Below are 14,206 nucleotides of genomic sequence, written 5' to 3'. Positions count from 1 at the left end.
ATGCTGATCATGGTGTTCGTCCGCTTCACAACAGTGCTCCAGTCCATGCAACTATTGCTGTGAAGGCTGCAGTGAAGGACTGTGACTTTCAAGAGATTGAACACCCCTCCCTACAACCCAGATCTAGCACGTTTTTGGGGACGAAAGAGAAGAGGTCTTTCTTCAGTTTTGAGAAGAGGTAGTAGTCACTGGGTGACTACTACCTCTTCTCAAAACTGAAGAAAGACCTTTGAGAAAGAAAATTTGCAGATGACAATAAGGTGAAAGATGCATTTTTAGGCCATTTTGCAGACAAAAGTACAGGCTATTTTTTCAGGGGCATAGAAATATTAATTCAAAGATGTAAAATCTGTTGAACTAAAGGAAGATTATGTTGAAAAGTGACACAGTTGTTTTCTTTCTATCACCTCTAAAAGTTAGTCAGGCTCTTGTGGAACCACCTTTATATTTGGGAGTATAACATCATCTGCATGAAGTTAAAATTAACATCTCTAGTTTTGATATCAGGTTTAATACCACTTTCCTTCATAATGTGATTCTTATAAATGATGAATAACAGTGGAGATAATGTCGCACCCTTGTCACACATCTGACTTGACATCGAACCATTTTCTTGTACTTCCTTCAATTTTAACTGCTGATTTACAACTCAGAGACTATGTATTGTTTGATATAATGTCCCATTTAGACCATATCATTTAGAATGTTTTGAACAGCTTTCCTCTTGGCACCTTTTCAATATGCCTTTTCCAGATCTGCAAACCTTAAATGCAGATCCTTGCTTTATTGCCAAGATTTTTGAACTATTTGTCTTCAGCTGAAAACCTGATCCTGGCAACTTCTGTTTGGCCTGAACCCAGCTTGTTCTTCTCCAAGCTTCTCCTTCACAATTTTTCTTAGCTGTTTCTCAGGAATACTTGAATAAATCTTACCATGAACCACTCAGTAGAGAAATTCCTCTCTAATTCTTACATTCAGCTTTATCCCCCCCCCTTTTTTTTTTATATATATAAATGGGGTGCTATGAGTGCTCTATTCCAGTTATCTAGAATTAGATCCTCTGACCAGGCCTTCTGAATTATGCAGCATAGTCACTGTAAAACTGTTATTCCTCCATATTTTAGCATTTCTGATCAAATATCATCTACTCCAGCTCCCTGTCCACATTTTAGGTTTGTGATAGCTTTTTCTAATTCAAGTACAAATATATATTCCAGATGGCATTCCTATTGAGTGTTTTCTACCACCATCCTGTCACTACTTGTTTCATTTAGCAATCTTTCAAAGTAATTATTCCTTACATCAAGAATATCTTTATCTTCAGTTTTCATGTCATCTTTATCATCAGTAATTCCTCTTTCCTCCATTCAGAAATGGAGCTATCGAAATAGCTCCATTTCTGAGCTATTTCGATAGCCTTCAGAATATTCACCACCTTCCTGATATTTATTTTTTGTGTTCTTACCAAAGTCTTCCTCTGACTTCTGTTTAGCTAATTTTACACAATGCTTTGCTTTTATACATTTTTCTCTGTATTCCCTCAGAGCACAACCTGACTTACTTGCCAGTAACTTTCAATATGCTTTTTTTTTTCCTTGACTGCTTCTTCAAATCTTTGCAGATTACTTCACCACTAGATTTGGTTCTTGTTTTCAAAATCTTCCAGTTTTTATTGAATAATGTTTGTGTATTTATGTCTACAGTTTACACCATATAGCTGTTAAAATTTGATTCATTTCAAAACTTTCTTACACTCCCTTCTTTTCAATATGAAGTTCGATTTTATCCTGCTCAACACTAAATGGTAATCACTTCTTCCTATTTCAAATCCACTGTATACTCTTGTGTCCTGAAACCAGTCAGAAAACATCACTGTCAACAATAACATAGTTGGTGAGACTTTTCTTATTCCTTGCATCTTCTGTGTGAATATGTACACATTTTTATGTTGGAATATTATGTTACTAATAACTAGTCTATGTCCTGAGCAGAAATCTATTAGCTATTATCATTATTATTAGCTTTGATCTTTTCTCCAAAATTTCCCAAAACATTCTTACATGTCTGGTAATCATTTCCTACTCTGCTGTTTAGATCTCCAACAAGGACCAAACTTTCCTTTTTTTGTCAGTTGCCTTTTCTAATGCCTCAAAATCCTCCACTTCTTCCTTATAAGAACCTTCTATTTAACCATAAGTACAAATGTCTCATTGTCCAGTTTCCCATTCTGATATTAGTTGATACTACTTGATATTGCCTGCCATTCAAAATTATCCTCATTTAGTGTTTAATATTATAGCTACTCCTTTGTTATTTCCTGACTATAATTCCATTTATGCTTTTTATATTGATGGTGCCAGTCTTGATCTCTGCTGGTGTTTAGTTGGGTTTTGTTCCAGTAGCTGGTGAAAACAATGGGGGGGGGCCCCCTCATGAAATTCCATCATGTTGTACCATTATTTTGAGTTATGGTTTAAGCCAATAAAAATATAGTTTGGTTGGCTAAATCCCAAATTGCCAGCCCATCCTCGTTCTTTCAGTATACAGGTAGATACCCAACAGGGTGCGCCCCGTGAAGGTGAGGATTGGACTCCTCCTCATTATCCAGCCTTGACCCTCAAGCATCCCTCGTACATTTGTTCCAGATCTAAAAGTTATATATATATATATATATATATATATATATATATCTAGAAAAAGACCTATGACAAAATGCTGAGAAAAGCTTAAAACAAATGTTCTATAGTGCAAATGAAAGAAATATATAGTTTATTATCCTCAACCATTATTTGATCAACTGCTGGATGAAGACCTTTCCAAGATGATGCCAGGACTCTAGTTGGCTTTTCTTCCCTGTTACTCATGCACATTTATTTCACCACTTCTATGCATCTTTAGTCAGTGCCATTATCATTTAATTCTCATGCTATCCAATTCTTTGTCTGTTGTTGGTCTTGTCTATGAGCAGTGCACCTTTCCCATTGCCACATCAGACTTACTCTTTGCATTATACTTACATTGGTTTTGTTTCTTATTTAAGTATTTATAGTCTAGCCGTCTTGTGATACTGAATATATACCAGTCTGTACTGAAGTTTGTTTTTTACTTTTGATGTGAAACATCATTGAAACATACTCTGTATCATTTTCTGCACTTCCCAGCCTAATTTAGCATATATTAGAAGTGTAAATTAGTAGTTGGATTTGAATAATGTCAAATTTACACTTTATCAGTTTTGTATGAATCATGAAGGAAAGTGGAATTAAGTGATATCAAAATGTATATGAAACTTGGTCTTAAAATTATGCAGCTAGTGTTTGACTACTCATTAACTAGAGAGTCAGTTTAGACAGCAAAGTAGTCAATTTAATTAATTTATGTGTAATGAGAGAGAAAGAGAGATCCAATTGGAGGCTGAATGAAAATGAGCTGGAAGTTCTGGATTTAGCTAAGTTGTGGTACTTGTCTAAATCCCAGAGCTGTCTCTTTGGCAGCAATTCTGGAACTGGGACCCCTTCTGCTTGCTTCAGTCCCTTTTTATTAGGCCTCCTCTGACACCTCGCATGAAGTTTGGCAACCCCCAAAGAATCGGTACGAGTCTTTCATCTTAAGTTTCAAGTTCGGCACGTCTTTGGTTCTCCTCTGCTTTCTTTTGATTGTAAGTTGCCAGCCATCGGAAAGTTGTTTGAACTCTTTCTGACTGACTTTGGAGATGTTTACACTTAGAGCCTGCAAGCCTTTCTCATACATACAAGTTTCAATAACAATCTTTCTAATGCAGCCATGTACAGCTTCGGTGACAAAAACATTGCCTTTGTTTTTAACACACTAACATATTCTTATTAAAGCAGTATATACAGTTAGCTTCAAAAGAGGAAAGTTTTGGATTTAGCTAAGTTGTGGTACTTGTCTAAATCCCAGACTATTGGTGGCACAGAGTAATCAGATATGAAAGCTAAGGTGTTACATGGGACCCTTGCTAATTTTTAACACTGAAAAGTCGACGAAGGGGTCCCAGTTCCTCAAACTCATCTGAATTGAATTGTCGGTAGGTATCATTACTAAGAGACATTAACAGGGAAAGAAGTAGAATCATCAGAGGAATTAGAGAAATACTGTGTCAGAGTAATTGATGTTACCAAGAATAAGAACAAAACAGGTGAGATTTAAGATGATTTATTCAGGCATAGATATAGAAGGAGAATAGCTGTATCATTTATTAAAGGTTCTAGTAATGAAGTAGTGAAGTTTATTTGAAACTAGAGAGGAGCAGCATGTAGGGAATAATGGTGGGGGGGGGAGAAACATGACTAATAATAATGACAAGTGCCTGCTAGATTTCTGTTCAGGATGTTGATCAATTATTATTGATAGTGATATGTTCAGACTGTTTCAGGATACAAACATTGAATCCAGCCATGGACAGTGATTGATTGTGATTCATAGCCTGGTGGTGTGAAACTACCTTTCTTATTGGAAGCCTGAAGTGGCTTGAAGTTCCATGCTTGAGCAGGGTTTCCAGACAAGATAAATAAAAAATACAAGAAATATATCAAATTACTAAAATAGAAAAAAAAATCTTTAGCTACTCATGATATGAATTTACTATATGTTTACTAAAAACCTTTCACGAGTGTGAACCACATTAACAAAAAAAAAAAAAAAAAAAAAAGTGATTACCACATCGAATCCCTTAGCAGTATAAAAGTGTATTGCATTGGAAAGAAAAATTACATTCGCTACAATTATTATGGAAAGTCAAGGTTTTCCACTCAGGCAGCTGTGCTGGTAACTCAAAACTGGTACAGCCATACTGATATATTCCATCACACAAGATTTGATGAAAGAAAACTTAAGTGTTATATAAAAATTAGTCAACAGATTAATTTTTATATAACAATTTTAATTTAATAAAAAAAAATCTAATTGATTTTATAAATCAATTAGACTGTTTTTGGTATTAGCAGCAGTTAGTGGTATTAATTTATTAAAAATCTGTGACAAGTTGCCAAAATGGGGTTAGATCTTATATCCATTATAATTTAGAATTGTTCTCAGTTTTTGCTATTTCTGATATAGAATCAGCCTTGTTTGTGCTTATGTACTGTGACAAGGGCTTTTGCCCTGAAGACTCATTGGAAATCAAGCAAAATATTAGCAGCTAAGTAAAAAAAAAAAAAAAAAGTATTTCTTTGGTGTTGTGAATTATGCTACAACAAACCTCCAGTGGATAATTGCCAGCACCTGAACTTTCTACTCACTAGGGCAACATTAACATTGTCACAGTGACATATCGACAATTAACATTAAAATCTAGTCATTCAGAAAATTAACCGAAATTGCCAATTAATGTCTGTCTTTTTTTTTTTTTTTAGTTAACACTGTATGAAAGAGGTTTTAACAAGAATAAATGTTCATCTTGCAGACCTTTCAAAAAAAAAAAAATTGAAAGTAGGATCAGTAAATTTAGCTTGTATAGAAGTTGATCAATTTCTTGAATAATTTCACAAATTTAAATTCATAAATATAACAGTAATCAATACGATCCTCTTTTCCTCTATATAGGAACATTTAATTGTCGAATACTTAAAGATGAGGAAGACCTTGCCATCTTACAGCAAGAACTAAAACATATTAAATGGGACATCATAGGTTTAAGTGAAGTTCGCAGGCAGGATGAACATTTAATAAAACTAAAAAATGGAGACTACTTATGCTATTATGGGAAAAACTAAAGGACAATACGGAGTTGGATTTCTAATTAAAAAAACAATTACACACCTTATAGAAGAATTTAATTATATAGATGAAAGAATGATAGAAATTATATTTAAACTCCAAACTTAAAATCAGGATCATTCAATATATGCTTCCACCTCATCCCACACTGATGAAGAGATAGAAGCATTTTATGACTCCTGGAGCACATCCTAGACAAAAATAGAAATAGCAATCAGAACTTGACTATAGTAATGGGCGATTTTAATGGCAAAATAGGTCATGCCATTCACCAAATAGACACAATAGGACCACAAGCACAAGCAGCAACCCAGGAATGGCTCTTACAGAATTCCCTATCAGTAACAAGCTTTATATTATGAATACATTTTTTAAGAAAGCCTTCAAAAGAAAATGGTCATGGAGAAGTCCAAATGGGGAAATAAAAAATGAAATAGATTATATACTGTGTAATAATAAAGAAATAGTTCAAGATACCTCAGTACTAAATCAAGTAAAAACAGGAAGTGACCACTGAATGGTGAGAGCCAAAATTAAAATAAACCCAAATTGGAAAGAATAAAATGGCTAAACAAAAAAAATCGAGAATTTAATAAGCCGAAAGGCTATTTTACCGGAGAATATGTTAATAGAAAGGATATTCCACAGTCTACCTACTCACTGATGAGACTTCAAAAAAGGTTGAAACTGGTCTGGGTAGTGACCTCTTCTCATAATGTAAAACAATATATATACATCTCTTAGGAGCTGGCTTTTACATTATGAGAGAATATTAAAGTTAGTGACAGAGCTTGCTCCACCTTTGCATGGAGTTGCCCTGGTGTTGTACTACTGAAGTGATCATTTACACTTGGGCTCGCCGATAGGGTTTTTTTTGCCATGCAACTGTGGATTTTGATCTGAGTTTCGTACCTGGCTATAAAAACATAAAGGGATTTACCATCCCCTTTCTATTAAAAAATCAAGAAGTTTTGATTTAAAACCTGTTGAAAACAAGAAGGATTATGAAGTCAAAAACTAGACTTAATAAATCTAAAAAAAAAAAAAAAAAAAAAAAAAAAAAAAAAAAAAAAATATGAAACAAGACAAAAACTTAATTTCTAATATAGAATATACAGAACTATGCAAAATAATAAGGAAAAAGATGAGAAATGAAATAAGATCTTATAACACTAAAAAAGTAAAAAAAAAAAAACAATTGAAAAATATGAAAATACTAAGAAAACATTTATCAGTTGGCAAAAGTCTGCAATAAAAGATAAGAATGGAACTACAATATGGAACCAAGAACAAATCCTAAGCAGGCTAGAAGAATTTTATAAAGAACTCTATAGTGATCCTTCAATAGATAAATATAACTCTTCTCCATCGCATATAGAATTCATCTCTCTTACCCCCCCCCCATTCACTTCAGATGAAATAAAACAAACATTAAAACAAATGGAAAATGTCCTGGTGAAGACATAATTCACATAGAATTAATTAAATGGGAAGAACAAAATATAATTCAACATGTCACAAACTTACTAAATTTATACCTAGAAGAGAGGAAGATACCAGAAACTTTGGAAAAATGCTACTCTGATACTGTTATTTAAAAAAGGGGACAAAGAAGTAAAAAACTATAGACCAGTTAGTATTCTCTCTAATCTGTACAGAGTTCTCACAAAAGTAATAACAAACAGGTTAACCCCCCTCTTCTAGACTAATCAACCAGTAGAACAAGCAGGATTCCATAATTGATCATGTTCATGCAGTAAAACAAATAGAAAAAGCAGAAGAAAACCAATTGCCTCTCTGTTTGGCCTTCATTTCATTGATTATTAAAAAGCATTTGATTCCATCAAAACTAATGCAGTAATCAAAGCACTCCAGAATCAGGGAGTTCTGGAGAATATATGGATTTTCTCCAGGGAATATACCACACTGCAACAGCAACAGTCCAACTTCATACAAGTAGCAATAAAATATCAATTTTTCAAGATGTCCAACAAGGAGACTAACAAGAAGATCACCCAAAATCTTTACAGCAGTCCTTCAAAAATATTTAATAATATAAACTGGGCAAACCTTGGTATAAAAATTAATAACAAACTTTCACACCTAAGATATGCAGATGATGATGTAATTTTTGCAAACACTCCAGAAGACCTTAATATAATGATAGAAGACCTGTATCATAAAAGCAGAAAAGTCGGTCTAAAAATAAACAGAAAAAACTAAAATCATGTTTAATCATTTTGTAACACCAGAAAACATAATAGAAAACAATTTCTTGGAAAGAGTCTCTTCATATACATATTTAGGTCATCTCATTGATCTAAATATAACACTAAACTGTAGACTCCAAATGGAAATAAATAGGAGAGTTCAACTTGCTTGGAGTACATTCAGAAAATTGAAAAGCATTTTTCAAAACAATGATGTCACACTCTGTTTAAAAAGGAAGACATTTAACCAGTGTATACTTCCAGTCATCTCATATGGTTGTGAAACTTGGTCACTAACAAAATCACTGGCAAATAAATTAACAACTCATGCTAGGCATCATATTAAAAGATAAGAAGCCAGACTCACATCACTGTTCTTCACCATAAGTAACTAAAATGGAAATGGGCCAGACATCTATCCAGAAGAGAAGATGAGCAATGGACCACCATACTAACGAACTGGATTCCAAAAGTTTGAAAAACTTCAGAGATTTTATTAGAATTCGTAGCTGTTTCATATATATGTGCTGCTTGGAAAAAAAGTCAACAGACACTATAGTGTGAGGAACAAACAGCCATAGTACCCACCTTAGTAAGATTCATGATCTAATTTCGCTGTGATGACTGCAGTAATCCTATGGGAGGTGTAATTTCCACAAGTGTACAATAACAATCCATGGGAATTTTGGACCATTCTTCCTGTAGGCATGCAATGAAGTCCTGGACTGTTGCGGGACAGATGTCCTTTGACCTCACCCAATGCTCCAGTTTGTCCCACATATGTTCAGTAGGGTCATGATCTGGGCACTGGAGGCATTCACGTGTGATGACGTTCATGTCCACAAACCATCAAGTTACAACTGATGACACAGTGCATTGTCTTGCTGAAAGAGAGAATGGTAAGTTCCATAGAAATGTAAAATGTAGCAGCCAAACCAGGATAAACAGGACCATACTATTACACTGCCACATCCGAATTTCGTAGTTGGAGTAGTGCACTCTGGCTAGAGACATTCACTGGCATCCACCACATCCATTGTTTGGTAGAGGATTTGGCATGATTTGTTGCTCCATAACAACTTTCTAAGCTTCCATATTCCACTGTACACGCTTTTTGCACCACTGAAGATGATGCTACAGGTAGGTTTTAGTAATGTTGGGCTTGCAGATTTATGTTCCAGTTGATGTCTGGAACTCTGCATTCCACACATCAGGCGATGAATAGTGGTTTTTACATGCTATCCTTTGTAGCACCCTACGGTCACGTTTGGTGAGTGTCGGGTTGTTCACTGTGAGTAGCACTTGCAGTATGGTATCACTGATTGTTGACCTGGGATGGCACAATTTGTCATCAGTTTGCTGAACAGATATGCCTGCAACATGACATTCTGTCACAATGCATCTTTCAAACTCCGTCAGTTCCCTTCTCGAATCCATTTCACCCAGACACAGTTGTACTGATGTGGGAACATCATGTTTCTCCAATTTATACTGGCTAAAGACATGCTACTCGTTATGTGGCACAATGCGTCTTGCTCATGCTGGTGTCTGTTGACTTCTTCCTAAGCAGCTTATAAAAATATATTTGATTCAGCACATGATGTGTGCTGCATGATTTAAAAACATACCTGTGTGTTCCATCTGTATTTTTGGTAACCATCTTGTCATCTCACTGTAGAGCCCCTCTTTGAAAGGTGAGTTATTGTTCATATAACCACTTAGTCACTTTTACAAATTCTAATATGCCTTAGTTTACTGCTAGCAATATAAGTGAGAAAGTTAAGACAAATTATAGCCTTTTAAATTTACCCTGCTTGACTGCCAGTTAAAAATCTTTTTTTAATTTATTTTTTTAAACAGATTTTACAACAGCGATTCATCATTTGTTCATGGAGGTATGGATAAACCTGGACAGGAATCTAAACCTGTTGTTGGACAACATGTAAGAACTTTTGTATTTCTTTATATTGTAATCATTAACGTTGCAGACTTATACTGTTTTGTGTGCATATTCTGATATGAAATTTGTCATTTTCATTAATGTTATTTATTATTATTATTTATTTTATTTTATTTTTTTGGCCTTTATTTAAAGATAATTTTTTTTTCAGGTTACGTTGCGCAGCTTAACATGCTGAAATGGATTAGTGATATGAATTACCTTAACTTTCAAGGATAAATACATTGCTGTTTTTGTTTTGTTTTTTCTCTTACCTGCAGTTATTCTACTTTGCTTTTAATCCCTTAATAACAGAATCCATTAACAACTATAGCAAGGAGATGTAATCTTTGAGACTGACTTTAAGTAAACTGTTTTACTTGACATTTCTGAACATCAGATATCTTGAAATATCAAGTTTGTTAATCTTTCATTATTTAACTGTTTCTATGTATGTTCTGTTTATTCACAAGAGACAAATGAATTTCACTTTGGAAGTATAAGTGAAAAAATAGTTAATTATATACTTCAAAATGTGATATATGAATAATCATAGCAATCTATTTATTACTAGAAATAACTAGCTTTATTTTATAAATCAGCGAAATAAGATTTTATTCAGTTCCTTTAATTATATTTGGGGGAAAAAATGCAGATATGCAGTATTAGTCGTATGGAAAGAATAAAACTAAACCATTATTAGTTCTGTTAGTTTTTGCCTACTCTTTCTCATGCATCTTCATTAGAAATACACAGCAATACCTTGATTAATGTGGTTTTGATTAGCACATTGCTTGCATTAACAGTTTATAAATTGATATCAAGTCTTGATAAACACAGTCTAAAATTCAATTAATCGCGATTTATTTTTTTCAAACTATGCTTTAAATTATGAACTTGGTTCCTATGGTTTTTACATTACGGTTGTCTCCCTTCTTAAATATAGGGATTATTATTGCTACTGCCCAGTCTTGGGAATAATTTTCTTTTTCCATACGACATTGAATAGGTGTAAAAGAAATTTTATGGCTTTCGTTCCTAAATTCTTTACCATTTCTGGTGTTATTTGGTCATGGCCTGCTGATTTGCCCAGTTTTATTTTATTTATTGCTGCTAGCAGTTCATTTGCATGAATTTCCTCACTTTGATCTTCTATTTTGCTTGCATGTCTTGCTCTTAGGGTTCTATTTTTCCCATGTCCTGCATCTTCCAATAATTCTTAGAAGTACTGTTTCTACCTTTCCATGATGTCTTCGGAGTTTGTAACTTTCCATCCTTATTTTTGATAAACTTTATGGGGCATTCTTTCTCTGACCTCATTCTTCTTCTTAAAACATTATAGAAGAGTTTTTGGTTTTTCTTTAAAATTTTGTTGTAAAGTATGTCCGAAGTCTTCCCAACATCTTCTTTTCTCTTCTTTCACTAAGGTTTTAACTTTATTTCTTTGGTTGTTGTATAGTTCTCTATCAACCTGCAGCTTTGATGTTATATATCTCTTCAACGACTGCTTTTTCTTTTTAATTTCTTTTTTTAGTTCTTCAGTCCACCAGGGTGTTTTATGTTTCTTCTGTTTATTATTTAATGATACACCACAAATTTCTTAGCTTGTTTCTAGAAGTGTTTTGAACCTGTGCCATAGGCTTTCTACATCTTGGTCTTCATATATCTCTTTTTCTACTTCATCTTCTCTTCTATTTTACTTTTATACTCAATGGCTATTTCTTCTTTCTTTAGTTTGTAGTTCTTTATCTTAACATTTATTTCCTTGTTACTTTTTCTACATTTTTCAACTTTTATTTAATGGATTGTTTCCGATACTAATAAGTAGTGGTCACTGCCTATTTCAGAACCTCTATAGACTTGTGTTTTTTGTATAGATTTTTCATTTCTACTGGGCTCTTCCCTGGTAAACTTCTGGATTTCTTTATGCTTGAATATAGTATTCGCTATTACAAATTATTTATAAGGCAAAGATTTATTATTACGGGTTATTTCTCCTTGTGATCCCAACACTTGTTTCGTTTCCTCGTCTACTTGAACTTCGATTGTTTTTTGTAAGAGTTCTAAGAATGCATCTTTAATTTCTTTATTAGCATTATCATTTGGACCATATGCAATAATTACAGTGGTTATCTGAATTAAAATCTATAGTGATTGTCAACAACCTTCCATTTATTAGCTGTCATTTAGTAATATATTCTTTGAGATCTGGTTTAATTATGCATGCTACTGCTTGTTTAGCCCATTCTCTTGGTTTTACTCCTGAATAGAAAAGTATATATCCATCTTTCATTTTCTGATAACCCTGACCTTTCTTTTTTGTTTCTGTGACTGCTAGCAGATCCAATCTCGATTTTTTAAATTCATCTATTAATTTGTTTCCTTTTCCATGAAGACTTGTAATGTTCTATGTTGTGTATCTCACGTACCTTTTCCTCACTTTGTCGTTAACCATTTAGGCAGTTCAGCTATCTCTTTGTCATTTCTTTTAATGGATAAATTTTAAGGTGTGTAGGGGATTAGCCTTCACTACCCAAGTCTGGTGGCACCTTCGAGGCCCCTAGACCAGCCTATGAGAGAAGTACTATCCTGTTGGTCTGCAGGAATTTTATTTCACTCCCTCATAGTAAACTATGACGAGCATTCCCCGATCTTCCACCAAGGGATGCGCCCGATGGAGTTATAGGTATCCCCACACAGGGATTTCATCTGTCACTGAGAAAAAATATTGGAATCATTAAAAATAGTTTTTAATCTTTCCTAGTGCTATCAGTACTCCATTAAACCTCCAACATGATATCCTCCCAGTACTTAAGCTTTAACACTTGAAATTTAACTTCACTTGGAAGTATTTCAAATTTATAGCCTTTGAGTGTCTTTCATATTAATTTTCAGAAGGAATAACTTATTTAGAAACAATAGTTCGCTTTTTCTAAAAGAAGTTAAATTGAAGAACTGTGATGAGTCGAACTCCTTGGAGGTGTCACGTGATAATAATTCTGAATTTTCACAGAGTGCATAGTATTTTAATACTTGCTTTGAAAAAAAATTCAGTATTCCAAATCTCTTCATTTTACCATTTCAAAAAAAAATAAAAAAATAAAAATAACTTTTAGAAATATTGAACTCTTTCTAAATAAGTTATTCCTTATAAAAATTAGGCCCTTGCTCCCCAAAGACAGCATTATTTCATTATTGAAAGACTATGAAAAGTCTTGCTTGTGTATTGTCATGTAAGATCATGAGTATAACCTTAATATTGTCTGGAGAAGTAAAGGATTATTTCTCCAGATGCCTCCTTAGCTTAGTCGGTATAGATGAAGCCCTTTGGTCAGAAAGGCCTGGGTTCGATTCTCGTCAATAATGTGAGGAACCTTTATCTGGTCTCTCTCTCTATGAAAGGCAAGTTAGCTGGTCTCATAGAGAGGTAGGGGTTTTTTCACCCTGAAACTCAGGTTTTTTCGTCCCTTAGAACAGGCAAACCGGCCCTATGAACACGTGCATCTACAGATATAGGAGTAACCACCTTATCCTTGGGAAGGGTATGGTTTGGAAGGGCTAAGGACAGCTCCGTAACAGGCCACTAGGCCTAATACATAAAAAGGAAGAAGAAGAATTCAGATTATAGACTGGAGATTTTGGATTATATTTTATTTCCAAATTGTTCACAAAAAATTTATTACTGTAGTTCACATTGGATGCATGTATAGGTTGCTGCAGAGCTCATGAGGTTATAGTTAAGACTTTTTGAAAGTTTTTGTTATAGTGAACTATACTTCAGAAATGCCAGATAAATCAAAACCAGCAGTAAAATGGTTTTGGAATATCACAAGCACAGAGATTTTCTTGCTGTTTTTGCTAGCTAAATGTTTAAGAGGTTAAAGACTGTTATAAGTTCAATTCCACAGAATTGAACTTATAACAGTCTTTCTTCTGATAGTCTGATAGTCTAGTGCAGTATTTCCCAACATTTTTGGATCATGCCCCACCTCAACGCCTCAAAGATTTTGATGTCCCCCCCCCTCGCCTACAATGGCGAGTATTTTGAGTATATCAGTGATGAGGTGATGAATGCGACATCATTTTCTAGTTGCCCCCCCCCCCCCCCCCTGTGGGGCGTACTCCTCACGTTGAGAAACACTGGTCTAGTGCTATGAAAGCCTGTTTCATGTATTTGTTTGGATGGTTATATCAGCTGCTTCAATGTCATTTTTGTTTTAGGTGTTTCTCAGAACTTTCCAGACCCCCTCCCCCTCCATCCCTCCCTCATCAGTTATTAGCATGATTGCCTGTAACAGATTGCTTCTACATTGTGTAG

At 34.2% G+C, this 14,206-nt stretch overlaps 1 protein-coding gene across 4 annotated transcripts in view; it reads left to right on the top strand.

Moving 5' to 3' along the window:
- Positions 1 to 14,206, top strand: part of rin (ras GTPase-activating protein-binding protein 2) — a 133,318-nt gene that overhangs the window by 29,533 nt on the left and 89,579 nt on the right. For all 4 annotated transcript variants that reach the window (XM_090399340.1, XM_090399346.1, XM_090399354.1 and 1 more), the window contains one exon: positions 9,810 to 9,891. In XM_090399340.1, the coding sequence (XP_090255466.1) occupies positions 9,810 to 9,891 (82 nt within the window). The remainder of the gene's footprint in view (positions 1 to 9,809; positions 9,892 to 14,206) is intronic.

This window comes from Typopeltis vanoorti, chromosome 1 (assembly GCF_054136105.1).
Source record: "Typopeltis vanoorti isolate ZY-2024b chromosome 1, IOZ_Tvanoo_1.0, whole genome shotgun sequence".
Lineage (NCBI taxonomy): Eukaryota > Metazoa > Arthropoda > Arachnida > Uropygi > Thelyphonidae > Typopeltis > Typopeltis vanoorti.
Note: the sequence above shows the minus strand (reverse complement) of the source record. Positions and strands in the feature narration are given on the sequence as shown.